Source organism: Lithobates pipiens, unplaced genomic scaffold, assembly GCF_037356315.1.
Source record: "Lithobates pipiens isolate NorthernLeopardFrog02 unplaced genomic scaffold, aLitPip1_a1.2 Scaffold_27, whole genome shotgun sequence".
Taxonomy (NCBI): Eukaryota; Metazoa; Chordata; class Amphibia; order Anura; family Ranidae; genus Lithobates; species Lithobates pipiens.
Window position 1 is genome coordinate 96,530,555 of NW_027507788.1, and position 26,716 is coordinate 96,557,270.

The 26,716-nt window shown below is 43.0% G+C and overlaps 1 protein-coding gene across 1 annotated transcript in view; it reads left to right on the top strand.

Moving 5' to 3' along the window:
- LOC143934017 (pregnancy-specific glycoprotein 22-like) overlaps positions 1 to 22,064 on the top strand; it is a 61,642-nt gene extending 39,578 nt beyond the window's left edge. Inside the window, exons 2-4 of the mRNA XM_077457251.1 lie at positions 8,422 to 8,493; positions 16,892 to 17,233; positions 21,966 to 22,064. Coding sequence (XP_077313377.1) covers positions 8,448 to 8,493; positions 16,892 to 17,233; positions 21,966 to 22,042 — 465 coding nt within the window. The 5' untranslated portion in view covers positions 8,422 to 8,447 and the 3' untranslated portion in view covers positions 22,043 to 22,064. The remainder of the gene's footprint in view (positions 1 to 8,421; positions 8,494 to 16,891; positions 17,234 to 21,965) is intronic.
- The last annotated feature ends 4,652 nt before the right edge of the window (positions 22,065 to 26,716 follow it).

Genomic DNA, 26,716 nt, shown 5'->3' on the forward strand with positions numbered 1-26,716 from the left:
GGAGTTGTGATTTGTGAATGGCATAGCGGAGGGTGGGGGTAGAGGCACAGAACTGGAACTGATGTCTGTCTGATGGACTCCCTTCCAATGCAGCATGGAGACAGAAGTGTGCCTTCTGCTGTACATATAAGAATTTCTCAGTTGGGCAATTGGGTTAGGACAGGAGGAAGGTGGAGGCAAGAAGAATACATGCAAGTATCACTTAAAAATATTGCCAAACAATGCAGAGGGAGTAGGCCAGGATTCAGCTCCAAGACTTGTGCTCTGGAACATTTTTGTGCCTGACATTATTGTTTGCAGATGACTAAGAATTGTTCAAACAGGGTTATGCAATTGCAACACATGAACTTGAAGACTGCATACAGACTAAAACCTAGTACACACAATGAGAAAATCGGATAACTGATTATCCATTTATTTTTTTTGCATGCTAGTCTCATATTGAAAATGAAGAGGTTACTAAAGTTACAAAATCCTCGACAGAATAAAAATTCAGAAGTGATGTAATGTATTGCATTGTATTTGTATTGTATTTTCGGCTGAAAACTGTACTGATTAAATGATAATTGTTAGTTTATCCAAAGTTATCTGAAGGGACAAACATGACAATTAATCTCTTATGATACCATAACTGTCGTGATCAGCTCTTGAAATCTGTGCACTAACGATCAGCTGTATTTTTCGTACGATTCTTGGCGATGATTTCACAGTCCCAGCATCCTCTGGGACTGTGACATCATAATGGGCGGGGACATCACCCGGTGATGTCCCTATATAAGTCGCCGCATGCCGCGTGCCTGTCGTTGTGGCCAGAGACAGCAACGAGTCAACAGCTCAAGAAGAGAAGAACAGAAGAAGAGAAGAACAGAAGGCAGCGATAGAACCAGGCCACCACTTGTAAAAGAGCTAGAAGAAGGCGTGGAGGACCGGCAAGAAGAACCGAAGAGGAGGACAAGACCCCCGAAGTCGGAAGAAGAGGGCGGCGACGAAGAAGAAAGCCGGGCTCCTCCGCTAGTAAAAGAACTAGCAGAAGATAGCGGAGGAGTCCGGTAAGAAGACCCCCGAAGACGGAAGAAGACCCCCGGAGCTGTGCAATAAACTATTTTTAACCCTTGTGTGTTATGTTTTTTTTTAATTTTTTCACAGGTGAATGGGTAGGGGTACATTGTACCCCATACTCATTCACATAGGGTGGGGGGGTCGGGATCTGGGGGCCCCCTTATTAAAGGGGGCTCACGGATTCCGATAAGCCCCCCGCCCGCAGACCCCGACAACCAATGGCCAGGGTTGTCGGGAAGAGGCCCTTGTCCTCATCAACATGGGGGCAAGGTGCTTTTGGGTGGGGGGGCCGTGCGCCCCCCCTTCCCCAAAGCACCCCCCATGTTGAGGGCACGCGGCCTGGTACAGCTCAGGAGGGGGGGCGCTCACTCGTCCCCCCCCTTTCCTGACTGGGTAAACAACTCGGATAAGGGTCTGATATGGACCTAGGGGGGACCCCCACGCCGTTATTTTGGTGTAGGGCTTCCCCTTTAACTCCATACCAGGTGACGGGGCCAGTGACGCTTCCTTCGCTGGTCCTGGCTATCTGGAGCCGTGCTCAAAATGAACGGACTTTCCTCCATGTGTGGGGGAGTCCGTTCATTTCAAAAGTACGGCGGATAGTCCGGCGGAAAAGTCACGTGTGTGGGCAGGTCCGCTCGTTCGGACAGTCCGGCGGACTTTACGGCGGGTTGTCCACCAGACTAAGTCCGCCGGATAGTCTGATCGCATGTACACGGCATTAGCCTTCCTCACTCTAAAAGACAATGGGGGAGATTTACTAAAACTGGTGCACTCAGAAGCTGAATGGGTACCATGAACAGCTGCACGAGATTCTAACTTCAATTTGTTAAATAAAGGTTTAATAATAAAACCCGAAAGCTGATTGGTTTCAATACAGAGCTGCACCAGAATTTGCACTCTCCAGTTCTAGTTAATAACCCCCCCATGCATTGCTATTGGCGCTGGAGTTCTATAGTGAGGATTTCCCCTCAGCCTACCTGACTAGTACCAGACATATCTCCTAAATGAAGACACACTGACCAGCATTTTGCAACCTTTTTTTCAGTCTCAGCTCCCTTTAAAATTATACAAGATATTGAGGCACTCCTGTCTAAAATGTAATAAAAGTAAAGGTTACTTATCACTGAGAATCCAGAGCCTGGGACAATGCACACAACCGCCTGAATTAAATTATCTTCACATCAGAGCTTCCCTTCACATGAAAGGTTTCCCCATCACATCAGAATCCCCCCCCCCATACATGAGAGCCCCCTGATCACATCAGAGTGACCTCTACATAACAGCAGAGCCCCCCCCCCCCCCATCATACATCAGAGGCTCCCTATACATGAGAGCCAACCCATCACAATCGATCACCCTTATACATTAAAGCCCCCCCCCAATCACGCAGACTCCTTTAATTTCAGTGCTTTACCTTTTGGCTCCAGCAGTGTGGGAAAAGGGTGAGAAGTAGAGAAGTTTTGAAGGAGGCAGACTTCCACTTTTGTTAAATTCTGGGGACAACCCTACTAGCCGCCTTCCCTGAATCAGGGTCATGCATTGCGACGGTGCAGGTGAGCTCGCTGCCATCACTATAGCAATGAACGGCACTGTGTGTGCGTCCCACCCTCACACCCACACCATGATAACTCATGACACAATGATCCAGGACAAAAAAGGTCCCTTGCTTGGGGCACACCGTAGGGAATCCAGACAGCACCTTAGGTGCCATGGTACCCTGCTTGAGAGACACTGACGTAGACAGCATTAATAAGTTCACAGAAGTCCTAAACCTTCTTCGCTCAGAGACAGCAAAAAAAAAAAAAAAAACATTTGGAATGGAGATGGGCTTTAAAGCTGAACTCCAGTCATATATAAAAGACTCAAATTATTGCAGCTCTGCCAATCTATAAGAAGATTGCAAAGACCCAGAAACTGAGCTGCAGCACAGTGACCAAGACCATACTGTGATATAATAGGCCTTGCAAGGTCGACCAAAGAAGTTGAGTGCACATGCTCAGCGTCATACACAGAGGTTGTCTTTGGGAAATAGATGTATGAGTGCTGCCAGCATTGCTGCAGAGGTTGAAGGGGTGGAGGGGTCAGCCTGTCAGTGCTCAGACCATACACCGCACAGATGATGTGCAAGAAAGCCTGCAAACAGCTTGCTGAAGACAAGCAGACTAAGGACATGGATTACTGGAACTGCAGCCAAAACAGACCTCCACAGGTGATGGACTGGCCAAGCATATCTCCAGACCTAAACCCTATTGAGCATCTGTGGGGCATCCTCAAATGGAAGGCGGAGGAGCGCAAGGTCTCTAACATCCACCAGCTCCGTGATGTTGTCATGGAGGAGTGGAAGGGGACTCCAGTGGCAACCTGTGAAGCTCTGGTGAGCTCCATGCCCAAGAGGGTTAAGGCTCACTTCTTCCATTAATCCAGTGTTTCTCAAATCCAGTCCTCAGGCCCCCCCAACAGGTCATGTTTTCAGGTTTTCCATTATTTTTCACAGGTGATTTGATCAGTTTCACTGCCTTAGCAATTACCACAGCCGTTTCATCTGAGGGAAATCCTGAAAACATGACCTGTTGGGGGGCCTGAGGACTGGATTTGAGAAACACTGCATTAATCGTACTGAGATGTCATATGTGAGATGACTTATTATATTTCTTTGTATTGTACCTGCTATTAGCATTCTTTAATGTCTTGACATTTTGAATGTTTTTGTTCTGTTACACATTCTACTCATCTCAATATACAATTATTAAAAAAAAAAAAAAAAAAAGTTACAATTTCTTTTTTTTTACATACCATCACCAATCAGTGTCCCTGATCACCACCACACCAGTTATATGATGACACTGTACTGCACTGGTGACAGTATGTAAACAATTTTTAAAAAATTGTGAAAATTTTTTATTTTTTTATTTCTCCATTTTGAAAAAAATTGCAGTTTCAAAAAACTTGCTTCTTACTAAATACCTTGGACTTTCTACCTTCCAAAAAGGGCTCATTTGGGGGGTATTTGTACTGTCTTGGTGTTTTCGGGCCTCAAGAAATTAGAAATCAATAGGCCGTCACTACTTTAGGATTGATCAATTTTCAGATATATACGGTACCATAATTTGTGGACTCTATAACTTTCCTACAGACCAAATAATATACACTGACTTGGGTTATTTTTACTATAGACATGTAGCATTATACATTTTGGCCTAAATTTATGAAGAAAGGATATTTATTTGCAACATTTTATAACAGAAACTAAGAAAAACAAGTTTTGCAAAAATTAAATGATTAATGATTTGGTAATTAAATACCACCAAAAGAAAGCTCTATTTGTGGGAAAATGATAAAAATGTAATTTGGGTACAGCGTTGCATGACCGTACAATTGTCATTCAAAATGCGACAGCGATGAAAGCTGTATATTGGCATGGGCAGGAAGGGGATGAACGTGCCCGGTATTGAATCGGTTAAGGAATCTGCAGGCTGCGGGTTTTGTAACTTCTGAGGTATGCAGATAACTTACACTGAGTGACACTTGATGCATTTTAAAAAAGAGCTTGTGAGATTAACAAGTATCGCACTTGTAGAGGAATGGATGGCGGGCTTCACTTCTAACACATATTTGCTGCTCCCTAACAAGTTTCTTGGTACCACTTGTACAAAGCACTTCTGTCTTCTTCAAACAATGGGCCCACTTTGTCCTCTTGTCTGCCCTGCTTATGACTGGACACTAGTTATAGAAAAAGCCCTAATTGTCATTATTGCTTGGCACGGATAACAGTATTTTTCTGTTTTTGTATTTGCATTGTTAAAATGTGTGAGTGTAGGGGAGGAGGATACTATAGTATACTATTTCCAAAAAATGTATTTTGTTATTTTGAAATTGTCATGATATATACAATTTGTGTCATATGCATGTACCCAGGAACTAATGGTTTCATCACACATGAGAATAAGGGGACATCAAATCCTTGTGGCTGATCTGCACTTTTACTGCCCCCAACCACTATCCCCTTTAGCTGTAGAGGCAGTGGTGGGGGTTTACATATGCCATGGACATGATGACCTGCGACAGGCATACAGTAAATAACCCCTCTCTTTTAACAGGCATAGTACCCACTGAACACAACCCATTCAAGCCGCTCTGCAAGCGCTGAGCAACATCATGCAATGTACAAGGTTGCAAAACACTAGTGCAGTGATCTGGAACTCACAAAAAAAATTAATTGAAGTCCTATTGGTTCATATACCCCATTCACTATATGCTGCTCTATTCCTCAATTATGGCCAGGACACGCTATAAAATAATTATGCAATCTCTACACTTTAATGACAATTTTCCCATACCCTCCCTGATATCACCCCAAATACAACAAGCTTTACCTAACTCTTCTACAGCCATAGTAAAAAGTTTTGAGAATGGCAAAAATATGAATTTTCACAAAGTCCCCAGAATCTTGAAGAGGGATCAAATGATTTGCAGATAATTGCAAAGTTGCTCTTTACCATGAAAAGTAGCTTAATCCCCTAAAAAACATTTCCACTGCATTTGCAAAGAAGGCTTTAGGGCACTCAAGAAAGTTCAGCAAGCGCCAGAATCATTATCTATAGTTGATTCAGCTGCCGGATCGGGGCACCACCAGTGCAGAACTGGTTTAGGAATGGCAGCAGGCAGGTGTGAGTACATCTGCATGCACAGTGAGGAGAAGACTTTTGGAGGATGACTTGGTGTCAAGACCCTTCTTGACAGCAAAGAAACAACTTCTCTCCAGGAAAACATCAGGGACAGGCTGATATTCGGCAAAAGGCACAGGAATTGGACTGCTGAAGATTAGGGTAAACTAATTTTCTCTGATGTCCCCTTTCCAATTGTTTTGGGCATTCGGAAAAAACTTAGTCCGGAGAAGAAAAGGTGAGAGTTACCCTCAGTCCTGTGTCATGCCAACAGTAAAGCATCCTGAGACCATTCATGTGTGGGATTGCTTTCCAGCCAAGAGAGTGGGCTCATTCACAATTTTGCCTAAGAACACAGCCATGAATAAAGAACGTTACAAAAACATCCTCTGAGAGCAACTTCTCCCAACCATCCAAGAACAGTTTGGTAATGACTAAGTGCTAACATTTGCCTGAAAATCGTCTACCGCTATGTTCCCTGCTCCATCTGTCAACCACTTGTCATATGAAGCTTCAATAAAATAATTTTTGGAAGTGCAGCCATCCGGAATAATTTCCTTATGTGATGATGCCTTATGGCAAAGTGCTCTATCATGCTGGAAAAGTGATAACTATGTGGCTTGGGGAATAAAAAGATCAACATTTTGGGTCCATGGCCAATAAACTCCCCAGACTTTAATCCCATTGAGAAATTGTGCTCAATCTTCAAGAGGTGGGTGAACAAAAAACCCCACGAATTCTGACAAACTCCAAGCTAGAATGGGCTGCCATCAGTCAAGCTGTGGCCCAGATGTTGATTGACAGCATGCCAGGGCAAATTGCAGAGGTCTAGAAGGGTCAACGCTGCAAATATTGACTCTGCATAAACGTAATTTAATTGTCAATAAAAGCCTTTGACACTCTTGAAATGCTGGTAATTATACTTCAGTAAACCATAGTTACATCTGACAAAAAGATCTAAAAACACTGAAGCAGCAGATTTTGTGAAAATTAATATTTGTGTCATTCTCAAAACTTTTGGCAACAGCTATACAATAGCCACATGCAGTAGATGTGGGATTTGTCAGTAAAGGGCAGCTTTCAAAATGCTATTGTTTAAAAGTGTGTTGATGGACTTTGTGCTTGTGTCGATTGCATCAGGTTATGAGATAATTCAAAATTCCCAGACAGGTGCATATGACCTGTAGTTGACCTCCTAAACTGTATTTTACCTTGCTTCAAGCAGGTTTTGTATTTCCATAGACTTTGATGGAAATGCAAAACTTTTTTGAAGCGAACAAAAGCCTGTTGACACAGACCCATTGATAGTTGGGGAACATGTAACGATCAGCACAACTGTCTTTCTATAATGTTATACATGGAAGCAGGGTTGCCAATTCATTCATCTAGTAAAGCCTGGTAGACACGATCAGATTATCGGATGAATATTTGGAAGGGTTTTGTTGCATGCTATTCTCATATATAGGTTTCTCAACTTACGAAAATTCTCGTACGACAGAGTACAAGTTCAGGAAGTGATATAAGTGCAAGACTACGCATGCTTGGAAACAAAAGATTACATTACAAAACAATTCAACACATTATGAGTTTTTTTGGATGAAAACTGTACTAGTTAAACGAAAATCGGACGTTGTATTCACGTATGATAACAATTTTATAGCCTGCACCTTCGGGTTTTGTCATCCGATAAGTTGACAACGGCTGTTGAAAGCACTATAGTAATGATCAGATAATTGGGCAATTGTTCGTCGCACAAAATTTTACTTCCAATTTTCTTATTGTGTGTACGGGCCTTAAATGAACAATACAAATCACATAGACTGTGGTTGATTCATTTCAGGTCAGGCAATGACCACAATTAGTAAGTAAAAAAAATCTCCTTTTTTAGAAATGTAAATTCACGCTTGAGCTGAGCATCGTTGGTCATTTTGAATGCTTTTTTGAGCAGGCATTTTGGATTGTTTTTGGGGGCATCTGAAGCTTGAGCGATTTTTTATTTTAAGCCAATGGAAAGCTAGTTACTAGGGAAAAAGAAACATAACAAAAGTTATTATGTGCATGTGTGTTTGCACTTTTTTTGTGTGTGTGTTTTTAGGCATACCTGAAGCTTGTACCTCAAAAGAAGCCCATGTACTTTTTTTAACTAAGCTTCAAGCGAAGCTATTCTCAGGTGTGAATGGACACAACTGAAAACCATTGTTGGTTGATTTCCTTTCACAACCTCTTGAGAAAGGAAGTTTGGAGAACTCTCACCAGAGGTCATATGGACTGCAACAAAACACTTTTTGTTACATGCAATTAATAGGGATGCTCTCCAATAAGGCAAATTCCTACATAATAGCATGTTCTTTTTAATATCTTTCCTCCAAAATACTCAGACTCTTGTAAAACACAGATACATGTTAAACAGGAAAACAAATAACTGCCATACTTCACTCAGAGAATACTTATCACTGGTCAAGCTTATCCATCTTTAAAATGTAGCTTCTCCATGCATAGTGTACTTTAAAATCTTTAGAATGTGATAATACACTTGGAGACAAGACAGAATGTCTCTATTTATAGAGTGTAAATCACATTCTCGCCATTAGGCTGATAAGAGAAAAAGCTGGAAGTGTGAAATAGTTTCATACAGAGGTATTTAGATCTTCACACTCTGCAAATTGTAATTCTTCTTGCGTTCTTTTTGACCTAGGTTGGCACCTCTGCGATATAGCTAACATGCTAGGCATCTGGAAGTTCCTGATCCAGGTCTTGGTTCTTGGAGGTAAGGATAAATAAAAAAACATATTTTTTTTATATACATATTATGATCAGGTTATCCCACCTAATTTAGGTTCATATTCCAGAACTAGACTGTCTCATGGGACCGTATAAATTTGTAGTGCACAAAATTCACTTCTTGAAGGGTCTTTACTTCTCAGGCTTTGCCTAGAGAGGATGTGTCACGTACCTGGTGTTGGAGCCCAGAATGCAGGGAGCAGCCTTTCGTAAGCCTCTGGCTCAAGAACCCCTGGTAGTGGAGACAGGGACTCAAGAGTTCAGAGGGCACAAGTGCCAGATAGATGGCAGGTGTGGGACTGGTCCGGACCTCTGAAGTAGCAGGAGAAGGGCAGGCAGGTACAGCAAGCTGGAACTGGTGACTGGAACACCGCAGACAGCTGGGAGGAGTTCTATAGTTCAGCAGGAGCACAGGATCTGCAGGCTGCAAAGTGGTGCACAGGAACTTGGCAGGAACACTGGAACAGTGGGAGTATGGAGGTGCCTGAGCTTGGCAGGAACTCTGAAACAGCTGACAGCAAGGAGGTGTCCTGTAGTACAGCAGGAGGGCTGGATCGACAGGTTGCAGGAAGGTGCTCAGAGGTCAGACAGTAACACAGGCAGAGTCTGACAGGCCAGATTAATACTAGCAGGCAGAGCAGGTACCAAATGGAGGTCGGTAACAGGCGGGCAGAGATGAATCCAAAGGAAGAGGCAGAAGGGTATTCGGACAGGCCAGGGTCGGAGGCAGGCAGCAAACAGACATTGTCAGGAACAGACCGGGTAGACAGGAATCAAGTCAACTGGTAACAGGTAGCAGGGTCACAGGAAAAGCTGTAGACTGGACAGCAAGGAGGCACAGTGACAGATTCCCTTAAATAGCTCTCTGGGCGCCAAAAACACTCACACATCCCGTCTGCACGCACCCGCGCACATGCCCGTCCGTGCCATCGCACATCCATTCATTCCATCACACACCCGCGTGCGCTCGTTCGCGCTAATGCACACCCGTGTGCTCCGGTTAGCTCTTAGAATAGGGATTCTGCGGGCAGGTCTTCCATATACCGCCGGATTACCGGGACGTCCTTCTTGACAGGATGTGAGCCCAGGGGCCTGGCCTTTGTCTCCCAGGCTTTGCCTGGAGAAGAGGTCCACCTTGAGAAGCCTTCTTTCCTCCCAGGCATGCCATCTGAGAAAGGCCTCACAATTTTTAGAATCCAGTCCCAGGGAAATGGAAATTGGCCTATGCTTGGACCTGGAAGATTGAAGGTGTGACTCTTTACTAGTCACTTTCCTGACAAGATTGCTCACTCCATCAATGGGTGCCTTTAAGCTGAGACCAGCAATGAATTGGTGGTCTGAATTTAAAGTAAAAGTCAAACTAACTAAGCTGAAATCTACTCCCACCCCCATTATAAGTCATATGCCAACTACCCAGTAAAGGAAAGATCTGTACATTTAAGTATTGTAAAGGGCAGTCTGGTCATATGATCTCCCCAGCAGCCGGATTTAGTCAAGAGAAGAAATTGCAAACAACGGCTGTAGAGCTTGGGTGGTAACATTACCCATAGGCTTATTATGGGTCATCTGTTGTCGACCATCCATACTCTACACTAAAGCTTGTTGTGAATTCATTAAGAAAAAAATAATAATAATGCATTTCATATTTACTGTCAGAGAGGTGAGATTGTTTAGGCCTCAGGAACAGATGAACCACGATTTTGCTTTCATTGAACTATTACCCTCTTGAAGAACACAAAATACATGATCTCATGTTCACTACATCAACTATTGAAAACTTTTACAAGCATGTATTGGGACAGAAACTCGCTGAAACAATGGTATTTTCTGTCACCAAACAAAAAGCTGTTTACTTATTTTGTTGGTTAGAGTGAGAAGGCCAAACTTGCATAAGTATTTATCACATGGAAATAACCCTTAACTAGAGAACCCCATTGTGCGTAAGTAAAAAGACTGTTTGGATAGTACACAACCATGCAAATAGATATGACAAGGTTTGGGCTATACTTTGGAGTACCTGTGACCAACAGCCATTAAACCTGAATGACCAGAACAAATATCCCATTGTCTCAGAAAATGAGAGATCAATAAGCCAAGTAGTCAGTGTTGTCCTAGCTTCTCATGAGACAATGACTAAGATACAAAGTGGAGATCTACCCCACAGGGCAAATAAGACACCTCCATTAGAAAAGTAAACAATGGGACTGTATGCTGAATGTTCAATGTTCATTTGAAGACACTACGAGGAAACATTGAAAATTGTGTATATTTTTACATCATGAATATACATATATTAGAAGCAGGGATATGATATCTTACTATAGTACAAATGTCTCAAAACATGGTGTGAGAGAAAGATACAAATCAGATATATTTCAAAAATACTTCAAGTGATTAAAATTGTATGTGATATTTGTGGGTCAACAAGGAGATATTGTGGTTTGGTATCTAATGATCTAAAGAACTTTGTCATAAAGAAATTATATATGAAAGTGTGATTATAAGTAGAAGTGTTTTAGCAACAAATTAGTATTATAAAAAAACATATAATCATGATTATAATTGTATAAGAATTTAACCTATGTTTAGATAAACAAATATTGATTGGATACCCGAATTATACGTGTATCCATACAGATAATAATTGTATGTGATTTGTGTGATATATCTAACCTGTGCCCTTTCTAAATGGACTAAAGATTAACAGATATACATTGATATACATATATATCACCAATTTATGCAAGTGATTATTGAAATTTATGTTAAAGCGCATTTTATATTATGCCATAATTCTTGAACACTCGAAATATATTCATTAGAACATATATAAACAAAGAACGCATATTACAGAAATAGAAAAATATTAACTTAACCACTTCCCACCCGGCCAATGCATATATACGGCCGGGTGGGAGCCGTCTACTCCTGACAGGCCGTTCAGGAACGTCCTTCAGGAGTAGCAGGATCGCTCGCGCAGCGGCGCGATCCCGATGTGCTCGTGTCACCCGGACACGGCACATCTCAGATCGGCAGGAGGGCTCTGTGATTGGCCCTCCTGATCACATGACAGCCGTGTCCAATCACGGCCGTCATGTGATGTAAACAAACAGCCGGTTGCTAGGCAATCGGCTCTCCTCTCCTCACACGGAAGTCACCGCTGAGGAGAGGAGAGCAGAACGCTGCAGCCGGCTGATGATCAGTGAGTATGGGCTGCTTTTTACAGCTTTTTACTCACTGATCATCAGTGTAGTGTAAACACACAACACACCACACAGTACAAACACAGTCCCCACATATGTCCCCAAAACACACATGTCCCCAAAACATACATGTCCCCAAATAATAAAAACACATGTCCCTAATAATAAAAACATGTCCCCCACATATGTCCCACTAAAATCACATGTCCCAATGATTATCTGCACACATATGTACGTGATCACCTGCACACATATGTACATGATCATTTGCGTACATATGTCCGTGATCACACAAACCAATTATTATACACTTAACGGAATTTTTTTTACCAAAAACATGTAGCAGAATACATTTTGGCTTAAATTTATGACAAAATTTGATTTTATTGGATTTCTTTTCAAATAGAAAAAAGAAAATATTGTTTTTTTTTCCAAATTTCCGCTATTTTTGCGCTTATATCGCAAAAAAAAAAAAACGGAGTCGTGAATAAATAACACCAAAATAAAGCTCTATTTGTGCGAACAAAATGATAACAATTTCATTTGGGTACAGTGTAGCATGACCGCGCAATTGTCACTGAAAGCGCTAGAGCGCTGAAAGCTGAAAATTGGGCTGGGAAGGAAGGGGGTGAAAGTGCCCTGTATTGTAGTGGTTAAAGAAATAAAACACCAAACACATGTGAGACACCTGGTGGTGGAAGGTGCTATTACCTTAAAATCACGAGACTCCCGGGAAAGCTAACCATTACATGTTGCCGGCCAGTGAGGAGGGAACACATACCCTCTGGGCAGAACTTAGTATAATTTTATGACCTTTTTGTTAAAAGAGGATATTTAAGAAACTAGAAAGAAAGGGAGGAGAAAGCTCGGGGAGAGCTGGGGGGAGAGAGCCAAGGGGAAGCTTAGGGACCCCCCCCCCCCTGAGTAGGGACACTGGAAGACATGCATGAATACATATTTTTTACATTCACGAAGATCCCTGCTCCTTGGAACTCGGAGGTCACACCAAGTAATTCCTCTGTAAGAGAATCCATGTTGAAAGCCACGGCAGCCATCTTAAAATTCCTGGTAATCAACACTCCACACTAATAGCCAAATTGGAAATGGGTAAATATATGTTTATCATCTATTCTATGTTCTCTTAAATATTGATTTTTTTGAATGTTCTATTATTGAAAATATTTCTCCCGAATCAATAACCGCCTTTTAGATTTTTCTCTAAATTTATTTTTCATTATAAATTTCTTTTTGCATAGATGCCAATTTTATTGACAAACAAATGTCTAATTTATTTCACATTGTTAACCACTTACTTACCTGCAGTATAGTAACGGTTGGACGTGTGAAATACAGACATTCTGTTTAATTGTCAAATATCAAAAGGTTATTGATTCTACCGAGAAGTGATAATGGTGATAATTGTGTCCAAGGTACTACTACGCCCAGTTTTAGGGTGTTCCCAGTAATTGTCAAAATGATCAAGTAATGTAATCTGTATTTTAATATTTCATGTAAATATTTGTTTTCTGTCAACCAATAAATGTAGCTATTTTGTATGATCACTCGTCTCCGTGAAAAAGTTTCACATATATAGACTGTGTCATATAGACTGATTCTGTATCTTAAAAATATCTTCGTTAAAAATTACTTAGTAAATATTGTGCGGGAAATTGTCCTTGAAAAGCACAACAAGCTAGTGCTGAGAGATGATAATGTCACCAGAACCGAACGCTCACAGTATAGGTAAGTATAAACCTATCCTGTCAGGCCCAGAGGAAAAATCCAGAAGGGATAGACGGAGGGACAGCATGACTGGTTTAAAAGGGGAGTGGAAGACAGGGATGTAGAGTTGGAAAGTTGGATGCAAGAAGAGGAGTACTGACCTGATTGGTGAAGTGGAGAAGACGGGAGGGGTCTTGTAGGGGGTTGTAGGTACTAGGACGGTCCCAAGAAGTTTCAGTAGGAAGACGGTAGGCATCAAGGAATTCTCAGTGATTAATATGAATAATATTTCTTTAATACATTGTGAATACATGGCTAATACATTGTGGTTATACTTTATTGTATATATCTTGCAAGGATGAATTTACTGACATCTGTATGTCAAATGCCTAGTGATCAATTTTGGGTTTATGATTATAGTTCTATGACTTATGATCTCCCATATGTATACCATAGGTGTCTGCCTACTGTGTGAATACTTGAATAGATTACTGGTAATGGTGAAGGTGACTGACTCTACAAAAATCATGTTAAGTCCAGCTATTCCATATAACTCAACCGACGTATATAATCTATGCGTTGCCATATTTAATATATGCTTAATTTAATAATATTTTCTGTTTACAAATAGATGTGTTGATTTGTCCCGTGTGGATGTAATCTCTTCCGCATATCTTCAATGCGACTACCTCTATCATTTCTTTTTTTGTACTATTCCAGTATATTGAATTTTGTAAATTCTCTGTCATTTAGGGGTTAAGCCCCATACACACTATCAGATTTTCTGCTGAGTTTTTCCTAAGGTTTTTCCTAAGGTCAAACCTTAGGAGTTGTCTCTGCAATCAGGCAGGCCCTTACACTACATGGTTTTGGTAAATCTGAAGGAAAAACTCAGCAGAATACTTGATAGTGTGTATGGGGCTTCAGTGGGTTTCCCTGTTTTTTAATTGGATTTAATATATAGGGGGTTATAATCACTTACCTTCGGCCTTCAGCCAATAAAGCATTTTTGTGTACAATATTTAGTTTTTTTCAGTATGTATAGTTAAATATTGTTTCAGGATTTTGAGTGGCACCTGAAGCCCCCTTGATAACAGTGCATTCATAAAGTATTCAGACCCCCTTCACTTTTTTTTTATTGTGTTATGTTTCAGCCTGATACTACAATTGTTTAATGAGAAAAAAAGAGAATTGAATCTACACTCAGTACCCCATAATGACGAAGTGAAAACTGAATTTTAGAAATATTTGCAAATGTGTGAAAAAGGAAACACTGAAGTATCACATTGGCATAAGTATTCAGACCCTTTGCAAGGCACAATTTTTAGTCTCCATCTAGCTTCAGAAGCCTCTGCTCCACCTAGTGGCTAAAGATGTTATCACAACAACCTTTTTATTGTAAAAACTATAAATAAAGTTTATCAGAAATAAACTACAAATGGACACCTTTTATTATAAGTAAAGGCAATTAAAATGATTTTTCAACAGAGATATACCTATGCATTTACGATAAAGCTTAATTTCTGTATATAACAAATATAATATGGGATGCAGTATTTTTCATTTCTTTATCCAACTCATATGCAAAAAAGAATCAACATAATCTAAATTGATTTTTAAAAAATAAAAGTCAAACCAAATTTTTCTTGTAGACAAATTTCCCTAACTACCTGTTATGGTGACAGAATTGAGGGCAAATTAGCATAAAGAGTAAATAGTAAAAAAAAAATTAAAAAAAACAGCAGAGATTCTAACCAGACCCCACTTTTAAAGATGAACTGTAAGTAGGGTTACCACCTTTTCTTCAAGCCAAACCCGAACATTTTACCAGCCTGGGACACCTTTGGGTAGTCGTGGGGTGAGCATAGCATGCTACAGTGTTTGTGGCTAAATTGCTATTGCTGACATCATCAGCCTGCCCCCCCCCCCCACCCACCCAGTGATGCCAAACCTGCCCTCATACAGACACCACAGCGCCCGGATGGCAACAGATTTGTGTGTGACTATCTTGGTTACTTGGGGAGTCATAGCCCGGTCTGAATAATGTGTCCGGGTTTCAGCCTGCCTGAAACCCGAACACAAGGTTCAAAACCCGAACTGTCCGGGTGAATCCCAAACAGGTGGCAACCCTAACTGTAAGCATAAGGCTAAATATATAATTCTGAAACAAACGACATTAACTCTTGCTTGGAATGGATTTGTAAATGATTTTCCGTCAGTCTTGTGAAGCAGGCACCCCTGCCAGACATTGTAGCCGGATCATTAACTTTCCCATAGACTATGCTGCAGATAAGCAATACAGTAAGGACCAAAACCAACTGTAACTTGACAAGAAAGGAGCAGCATTATAACAAGGCAATCCTTTTGCTTTTCCTAAAACCATATCCCCAGTGTTAGATGACAGCAAGATCTAAAGCCCCGATTGGCTGATGGTCTGTCTCTTCCCTGCCTGAGAGCTGCTGTGCGGAAGAGGATTACATGAGGATGACATCATTTAAAAAGTCAGGTCACCCAGATGGCTTTACTGTGGGATGGAACTGCATAAATATAAGACCCAGATGGACAGAATACAAATCCTTTAGCAGGTGAAATTGCTCGCATATTTGTACTTCAGCTGTGTATTTATCCATTTTCCTAGAGTTCAGCTGACAAGTAAAAAAAAAAAAAGTCAGCTTTAAGAATCGCAGGTTGCATTTCCCTGTGGCATTTTTATTTGCATATATATGGGCACATTGTAGATTAGTAGGCTTTATCATTATACGGTTTATTGCTAAAAAAATAAAAAAATAAAATAAAAAAATTGCACAACTATCCACCATTATCTCTGTAAAATATTTATTTCCAAAGATTGTTATTTCCACATTATGGTCACTAGATTGAGCTGAAAATCATAGGAAATAATTGTATTAGTCAAATTATTGGAATTATTTGTGATAGCTGTGCAAACGCTTAAGACAGTTATGCCACGTACACACGATCAGACTTTTCGACGGACTAGGTCCAGCGGACCGGAATCCAGCAGACAATTCGATTGTGTGTGGGCTCCAGGAGACTTTTCTTTCCCAAAAGTCAGACGGACCTAGAAATAAAACATGTTTCAAATCTTTCCGACGGACTCAAGGTCGAAAAATCCGGTCGGACTAAATCCTACGCTAGGGCAGCTCTTGGCTACTGGCTATGAAGTTCCTTATGCTACGTCATCACGTTCGAATCCGTTGGACTTTTGGTGTGATCGTGTGTGGGCAAGTCCATTCATTTGAAAGTCCGGCTGACCTCCGCTGCTAAGTCCGCCGGATAGTCTGTCGACCAAGTCCGTAGAAAAGTCTGTCGAAAAGTTTGATCATGTGTATGGGCCTTACACAGTGATTTCTTTTTTAATTATTATAAAAAAGACCCCTATATGTTACTTGCAGAAACTAAAATAAACAAAGCTCACCAAGTGTTTTTTTTCTCTTCCAGTTTCCCTTTCTGTTTGCATGAATTCTGCCTCTGGAATTAAACTTGAAGTGATCCCAAAAAACCCTAAGGAGGGAGACATTGTCATCTTACAAGTCTCTGACATTTCTGGAAGTATTCGATTTGCTACTTGGTATCAAGGCCAAAGCACAGATGCTGCCAACCAAATCCTGAACTATTTCCCTAAGGAAGAGATTAAGGGGCCAAAATACATTGAGGGTGCTCAGGGACTACAAAATGGGTCCTTAAAAATCAGCAACGTCAAAAAAACATTGACTGGTTTTTATACAGTACAGATACAAACAAATACCCTACAACAGGGCTCTGTATACCTTTCGGTGAACGGTGAGTCACACACATACCTACAAGTTTCTTGTTGGGACAATCATTGATACAGAATTAGTATATCAGGTCTATGTCCACCTAAAGTTGTAGTGGTCTGTGTACAATTTATTGTTTATTGATTGCTTTTAGGTATTCAATACTTCACTTTGGAATTTGGGGAATTGATCTTAAAGGGAATTTTTTTTATTTATTTAAAATAACAAACATGTTATACTTACCTCCACTGTGCAGCTCGTTTTGCACAGAGTGGCCCCGAACCTGCTCTTCTGGGGTCCCTCGGCGGCTGTCTCTGCTTCCTCCTGCAGATGCTTCTCACGTTCATGCGAGCTCCCTTGCATGGTGAGAAGCATCTGCAGGCACGCTCCCGTGATACAGCTGGCGGCTATAGCCGCTCGCTGTATCACACGGCCCCGCCCCCCGGCGCTCTGCGTCAGTGGATGTGATTGACAGCAGCGCGAGCCAGTGGCTGCGCTACTTTCTATCCATCCAATCCAGCCAATCAGCGGCCAGGCTGAACGGTGGAAAGGATGCCGAGGGACGAGCGCGGGACTTTCGAGGGGTCAGGTAAGTAAAACGGGGGGGGGGGGGGGGGGCTGGGGGCGCCGGGACTGTCAGATGTTTTTTCACCTTAATGCATAGAATGCATTAAGGTGAAAAAACATTTACCTTTACAACCCCTTCGAGAGAATTTAACTGTGTAGCGCCCTGAGGTTTAGTCAGGGAGCTCCTCACCAAATTCCTTGTCAGGAGTAGCTACTGTAGACAGTTGTTAGGAAGAAATCAATGAAGCTCTAAGTTTGGCCTTGTTGTGCTTTTCTCTTCTGCCACTAGGTGGTATTAGATGTGAGAAGGAAATTTGAAGGTCAAGTTATGGGTATATGGGAGGTCTCAGCCAATGGGCAGGGGTTTTCTTGAATCCCTTGGCCTGCTGGGAGAACCTATATATTTGGTTGGGGTCAGATGATCTATGTTCTGTGCCACCCAGACCGCTGTTGTGTCGTATGCCCCAGGCTGCTAGGCCCGAAATTGGGCCTATCCCAGGGGCATCTGGCTGCCAGGCAGTGTGAGGGCCTATCCAGAAGTAAGAGCGCAGCACAGGGTTGGGACTGCGGCTTGTAGTCCAACCAAAGGTGACAGTTCTGCCAAATGGAGAACCTGTCATGGTCAGAGGTAGAAGGGAAGCTGTCGCCACTAAGGGACCAACCACCTTTACCAGGGACCACAGTGAGAAACTGAAGCAAGTACTGGAGCAACATCCTCACCGAATGGGCACGGTGGAGAATCGGGAAACTTCAGATGGTGATCAAGTCAGGGACCCAACCAGCGGAGATTACGCTTGCAGTGCAGCCTTTTGTGTCAAGCCAGGGACCGAGCTGGTCAGCAGGGGTGAAGCTTGAAAGGCATCTGGATTGCCAAGCTAGGAACCCAGCAGGGAAGCGTGAGTGACGCTTGAGGAAGCCTTAAGGAGCTCATGGGATTCAGAGTCAGTGAATCAGAGAGTCCAGTGAGAGACTGGGAATTTCAAGGGGCTGAATAGCTACAAGTGGATATTGTAGTGAAGCTGAGAGAACTGTTTAACTTTGTGTTAGGAACTGTTAAGTACTGTTGCCATAGGAGACAGCAATCCTGCACATGCAGAAGTCCCACCTTGCTGAGGCCTTTACCTGTACAGCTGTCCTCCTATTGAAGTCTCAGAGTCTGACAATTGAAATTGCAACTACTCAAGGGTGTCCTGGCCCTAACCTTCTTTCCCTGCAAAATATAAAAAGGACTGTTTAAAGAAATAAAACCTCTTTTGCATCCAAAAAGTGTCTGGCGCCCAATGACTTTTACCATCTTTGCCCCCACTATGCTTCACAACCAGTGTTGGTCATCTTACTTTAAAAAAGTAATTAGTTAAGTTACAAATTACTTTTCCAATGAAGTAACCGAGTTACTAACGCAATTACTTTTTGGGAGAAGTAATTAGTTACTCAGCAAAGTAACTGTGACAGTGATGACAGCAGTGGTACTTGAGGGGGGTGGCAGCAGTGGTGGTGTACAGTACTTGGGGGGTGGCAGCGGTGGTACTTGGGGGGGTTGGCAGTGGTGGTGGTGGTGTACTTGGGGGGGTGGCAGTGGTGGTGATGTACAGTACTTGGGGGGGGCAGCAGTGGTACTTGGGGGGGGTGGCAGCGGGGGTGTACTTGGGGGAGGGTGGCAGGCAGCGGTGGTACTTGGGGGGGGGGGGGGTGACAATGGTGGTGGTGCCATCCTCTCCTACCACCACCTCTGCCTCTTACTGATCCCATCCCCCACCACCACTGATCTCATCCCCACCGTATCTCCCCCATCACCTCTGTTGTAGAAGTGATGGTGGGTAGGGATGGGATCAGTAAAAAGCAGAGATGGTGGAGGACTTGGGATGGATCGATTGCACTGCAATTCGAATCATCAGTCACTTACTTGAATGCCTCCAGGGATGCCTTTCCTCATGGGGAGAGAGAGAGAGAGACCCTCCCCTTCACTCGATCGGTGTCAGCTGACTTCATTTCTCAGTGTCCGCCCCACCTCCCTACATTCTCTCTCTCTGGATAGGCGGCGCAGATGGGGCGGTCCAGACAGTCTCTCTGAGTCTCAGCCTTATTTCAGCTCAGCAGGCGAAAGCCCCCCTCCCTGCAGCGGAACGAACGGCCAGGCAGCGAGGCCATGGTTGGCCTCCTGGGCGGTAGGTGTATTTGCGGTAACGCCGCCCAAGTAATGGGAACTGAGTTACCATGAGGGGAAGATACATCAGTTAGATACTGTGCCACAGACTTGAATGTAACTGAAGGATGTAGATAAATTTAGAGAGCTATCATACGGTACCAGTATCTTGAAGCCGGTCCGGCGATACCATATGAGTGTAGATTTGCTTGGTGTCTTTCAACTGAGCCTCCAGGCTCCTTCTGAGAAGCCAGCCTTATGCGTGGCCTACCTGACCACCTTTGAATTCTCCTACCAGTTAATTAGCCAGCCCCGAGACTTGGCCTGGGATGTGGATCCATCCAAATCCATGTGGGCCATGGGGGCTGGTCAGGAGGACCAGGACCAAACAGACAGAAAGCTCTTCTGGACCCAGAAGCACATGATCTCAGTACCTTAAAGAGAGATTCCACCTACAAAAAAAATATTAAAAGCCAGCAGCTACTACAGCTGCTGACTTTTAATAAATGGACACCCACCTGTCCCAGGGTCCAGCGATGTCGGCAGCCGAGACCGATCAATCGCTCGGCTCTCGGCTGCTGCCTCCGCTATTCTAGGTGAGGGAATCAGGAAGTGAAGCGTTGCGGCTTCACTTCCCGGCTCCCTACTGCACATGCGCCAGTCGTGCAGCGCAATGGGAATGGTCTGAGCTGTCTCTGGGACCCGTGTGTGTCCCAGCAGACAGTGCGGCGGGACAGGAAACAGCATAGACTCCCGTGGGAGTCTATGCCCGGAAGTGGGTGCAAATACCTGTCTTAGACAGGTATATGCACCCCCCTCCCCCCTAAAAGGTGCCAACTGTGACACCGGAGGGGGGGAGGGTTCCAATGAGCAGAAGTTCCACTTTAGGGTGGAACCCTGCTTTAAGTACCCTCTCCCAGAATGCACAGCAAGATGACACTCCCACTGCGCTGGTTCTGAGAAAGAATGGCACTCAATACGCCTAGCTCAACTGCGTTCCCACACTTGCCAGTGGTGACAGCGACACCTGTGGCCAAGCAGAACCCAGTGCAATCCAGCTAAACTGGTACTGAAACCATATTTTGGTATAATTAACCCTAAAACTCAACTGTGGCTTTAGGAATTTTAAATAGAAAAAAACACATAGCGCGTGCTCTTCAGGAGCTGGCGCTACACCAATATAAGGAGCCTTTTCCCAAAGACCACCAATGGACTAATCCTAGCCAGGGTTCCCTTTAATCTGAACATTATTTCAAGGGTAAGCCCTTGTACACACGGTCTGAGATTCTGACTACCAAATCCGTGGGAGTAATTCCGACGGATTAATTCCGGAAGAAGTCCGGAAGTGATGTTGCATACACATGGTCGGACTAAGTTGTCGGAAAATCCGATTGTACATAATGTGATAACGTTATTTTGTTAGACGGGACTACGTTCAGGCTAGTAGCCAATAGCTTTGGTCTAGGAATTTGATCTGAGCATGCATGGCACTTTGTCCGTCGGAGTAGGCTACACATGATCGGAGTATGTCCGATAGGAGCATTTTGGCGGAAAATTTTACTGGCAAGTTGGAAAACTTGGTCCGTCGGATATTCCGACAGAAACAGTTCGATGCAGACCACACACAGTCGGAATATCTGACAAAGCGGTCCGATAGGACACATTCCGTCGGAATCTCTGACCGTGTGTACAAGGGCTAAGGAGGCCAGGAAAGGCTGGATTAGAGAGTAGCATGTGCGTTGACCATAGTATTTATTACACTAGGTTGTTTCTCTCTCTATGTATATTTTATGTTTCAAAACAATCTGGAAACAGACAATATTGAGCAAGCAGCAAACATTTTTAAGTGCAGCAACCTATAGGAACCAATCAAATTTATTCTTGTAATGGTGCGACTTCAGCAAGGTAAATTTTGAATGGTTGTTTAGGATTTCACTGCAAATTAGTCTCATCCCTTAGAGAGTATTAGGATCAAAGCACTAACAGTGCTAACATTGGAAATCTTTCCTAATGTACATCACTAATATACACCCATTTCTTTTTCCAGGTGTCATCCCTATTGCTCTGTCTCCACTCGCACCATTACTAGGCATGCTGCTCTTTTCTGATCTCAATTTTCTATGATGTTGAGGACATCAAGGTAAAGGTAAGAAACAGTATAACTGCAAAAATATTTTCCTTTTTTTTTTTTATTGGAGCAGAGTAATTTTATACCCACCAGTCCACAGGGGGCCTCTGCCCACTCCACCCCAAAGCACCTTGTCCCCATGTTGATGGGGACAAGGTCCTCATCCCCACCACCATGGCCGGTGGTTGTGGGGGTCTGTGGGCAGGGAGCTTACCAGAATCTGCAATCTGCACCCACCCCCTCATGGTGAGGGCATGTGGCCTGGTATGGTTCAGGAGGGGGATTGCTTGCTCATCCCCCCCCACCTTTTCTGACCTGCCAGGCTACATTCCTGGTGTGGATTTTGTGGGGGAGGGGCGACCCAATGCCCTTTCTTTTTATTTCTTTTTTAACCAGCAATTTTTTTTCAGCTGTCAGTGGGGAAACCACGTTGTTAAGGATACCAAGGCTGGCTTCTCAGCCCCGCTCCTTAACAACTAGCTAATACTGCGCCCTGATTGGGCAAAGCTTTGCTCAATCAGGTCACAAAATGCACTGTGCAGCGAGCAGACTATTGCAGGTGCGAACACCCTGCTAATTCGGGTGTTGGACTAATGGGCCGAACAGCCAATGTTTGGCCCGAACTCTTGCTTGGGCCGAACTGTTCGTGCAACACTACTGTCTACTAATGCAAGGAGCATTTTTCCCATTAACCACAGATAAAGCCAATCATAGTGGTAACGTGAACAGGAAGTCTGTCCCACCCACCGCAGATGTAAAAACCCTTTTAATGGGAGTGGGACACCAGGAAGGAGTGTGGCTCTAAAGGCAGAAAGTTCTTTACTCTATTTACTAATGCATTCTTTGTATTAAGGTAAACAATCTTCTGCGCACATGAACCCCCCTCCCCCCTTATACTTACCTGAGCCCAATCTTGATCCAGTGCTGTGTCCAAGAGCAGCGGCTCTCCCTCCTCGCAGGACAGAGTGATAGCAGCAGGAGTCATTGACTCCTGCTGTTGTCAATCAAATCCTATGATGAGGTGGCAGTGGGCGGGGGTGAGCTGCACTGTATTTCTTTATGGATGCAGACAGCATGGCTCAGGAGGTTCAAGTGCGAGGTGCAAGGAGCTCTGGGCCACTCTGTGCAAAACCAGTGCTCAATAGAGTAGAGCATGCTGAATTCCCAGCGAAGCTAGAGAACTGACAATGGTGTGCTCTCCCTCTGAGGCCGCGTACACACGGGCGGACTGTTCGCCCAACTTTGTCCGCTGAACAGTGTTTGGGCGGACAGTCCGCTCGTGTGTGGGCTTTCAGCGGACAGTTTCAGCGGACAGTTTGACGGACAAGGTTTTTCGGAATTTCCGAAAAACTGTCCGCTGAAACAAGGTTTCAGCGGACAGTCCGCTCGTGTGTAGGCTTGTTCGTCAAACAAAGTTGCGCGCATGCTCAGAAAGGATTTTCACGCCGAAAGTTATAATGCAGTGTATAGGACGTCGTATTTTTCGTCCCGTCGTACGTGCCGTTCACGTCATCGCGCACGGTTTCAGCAAACTGTTCGTCCGTCGTGTGTGGCCATGTCCGTCCATGCTAATTTTGAGCGGACTGTTTGCCGAAACTGTTTGACGGACAAAGTTGGGCGAACAGTCCGCGCGTGTGTACGCGGCCTTAGTGTGGTCAATTTTTAATAGGAAAGGAGTTCAGGATAATTATGGATCTCACACAAAGGAAGAAATAGAAAGAGAACAGGATACATTTGCATACAAGTATTATGGTACAATAGACACATATCAGGAATATGAAAGGTTTAACCTACACTTTAAAAAAAAAAAATGGATTTACCTACTCTTTAAATTGTGAAGAGATTGGGAGAGGATTAGAAACCCTCTTATGATTTACTGCTATGCAGGGATGCTGTCCTGGTGACAATGGTTTCATCCAACAGGTGATACAGGAAAAATTGAAACAAGGAGACAGACAGCAATACAACACTGATTGGTATTTATTTATTCATTAAAAATAATAAAATCACAATTTCTCAAAGTCTCTTCTGCATTCAGGCAATTGAGGCAAGGAGATAGAATCTATCTCCTTGCCTCAAAGTTAGACCCATGATACATTTACTATATATATATATATATATATATATATATATATATATATATATATATATATATATATATATATATATATATATCAAAGGTATTGTGTGTGTGTGTGTATATAAGTATAAGGATGGATATATATATATATATATATATATATATATATATATATATATATATATATATATATATATATATATATAATTTGTTTTGTACTTTTTTTTTTTTTTTTTTTACTATAGTCAATATTAAATACTACATATTTTGTATTTCAAGCAAGTGTTTTACATCTTCAACCAGAAAGTAGCTTTTTGGCTTGTTTTCCCCTTTTCCATGTGCTTCTTTCCTAGACAACTGTTTTTTTACAGAGATCAAAAGCTCAAGCTGAAATCCACACATAAAACAAAATGAGTTAGAGCAGTACATCTTCCCCCTCTGCTCTTCTTCTGTCTAGCATTACTGGCGGCACAGAAAGAAGAGCCAAAGCCGGACACCTCAGAGGTCACAGGTTCAGAGATCCTACTTGTTAGGGAAAGTGTCTAGTGCAGGAAGATGTTCTTGAGCTGACCCTACTCACTAAGTACAAGGCCTGCCTAGAGGAAACATTCCGGTATCTGGAGCAGTTAAGTGAGGCTCTACTCAGCAGCATCATTGTGTTGTTCCCGTACAAAGACTGCCACCCCTCAAACAGAGGCCATCCTCCAGGCCCAAGCCTGGTAACATTATGTAAACCCCATATGCTAAATTTTTTGTAGGCACTGTTACGAGGCACTGTCTTTATGCATTGTCTCTAACCTATCTATAATATTCAGGATAAATTACAGCAAGAACTGTGTGTGCAGTCTCTCTATGATTGGGAACCCATGGCCTAGGCTCCCCTCAGTGTAGGTGTGTGTATATATACAGTGCGTTTATATGTATACATATACAGTAAGTATATATATACACACACACACACACACACACACACAGGTTCATCAAAAAAAATGGATTATCATCAGTTTATTAATTTCAGTAATTCAATTCAAAAAATGAAACTCATATATTACATAGATTCATTACAGACAGAGTGATATGTTTCAAGCATTGGTTTCTTTTAATTTTGATGATTATGGCTTACATCTAGTGAAAACCCAACATTCAGTATCAGAAAATTTGAATATTGTGAAAAAGTTCAATGTTGTAGATTAATGAACTCAAAACACCTGTAAAGGTTTCCTGAGCCTCAGTGCAGCCCTCTACCAGGAAATTCTAGAGCACTTCAGGCTTCCATCTGCTGACCAGCTTTATGAAGATCCTGACTTCATTTTCCAGCAGGACTTGACACCTGCACACACTGACAAAAGTACCAATACCTGGTTCAAGGTTGAATATATATTTTATTCTTTTAAAGACAAATAAAATACAAAAATACAAAAGTATGCCTAAGCCATATGCATAACAACATATAACAAAATATAACCATATATTGGGATGAGGGAGGCTGAATGGGAGATCGGGGGGGGGGGGGGGGTGGAGATTAATAGAAGTAGACAGGAACATCGGAGAGGGCAAGTAGCATAGCAGAGGCCAAGTCGCCCCGCTTCATAATTTATCCGCAGGCAATAACAACAACACCTAGGCCCTTAATCCCTGATCAGCATCCATGACATACATCAGACGCCTTGTGGCACGCCACCACTTTTTGGACACCGCCCAAGATGTCGACCACCTAACTGTGCTCTGTCTTCAGGTGGGGGGTAACAGGTGGGTAGGGGGATATATGTGGAAGAGTTTCTAGCATGTGAAGGCAGAGGAAACTAGCCATCCTGCCTGCCGTACACCGTGAACTGTATAATATAAACCACTGCCACTTGCTTCAAGACCGCAAACCGCCCAGGAAACGTTCAGAGGTGGAGTGGTGGCGCCAGAGGGACCACAATGTGACAAATTTGTCATATCCGTCGTCGACCTTTGCCTGTAGCTCCTCCATAACCATCATATCATTAAGGATGTCAACCCACCCTGATACAGAAGGGGTGCTGTCCTTCTTCCAGTAAAGCGTAATATTGTGACGGGCAGCAGAAAGAAGGAATCTAAAGAGGCAATTTTTGTGCGACTTAATTGAGCCCCTAATGATGGATACAGGGCAACAAAAGGCGAAGGGGACATAGCGGTCTGGTACATAGCCTTATACATTTCAAAAACATTGTCCCAAAAAGGGTGAACTTTAATACAATCTCACCATATATGAAGAAACGTTCCTCTTCCTCCGTGACATCTCCAGCAGGTATCTGTTGTATTGGGGAACATCCTGTGCACTGAGACTGGAACTCTATAACACCTGGAGATCAATTTATAATTCTTCTCTTGTGTGAATCCCAACCTGGATGATTGGTGGGTGAGTATGAAAGCTGTGTGCCATTGTGTTGGGGCTATCTCCACACCAATGTCACTAGACCATTTGTGGGTGTATGTCGGGAGAGTGGTGTAGAGAGGTTGGATTGAATGTCTTTGTAACCTCCCGCAAACCCCTAAACACACCCTATCTCTTCTATACAGAGTTCCTCAAACGTAGTGAGAGGTCTGTGAATGGAACCTGAAATGT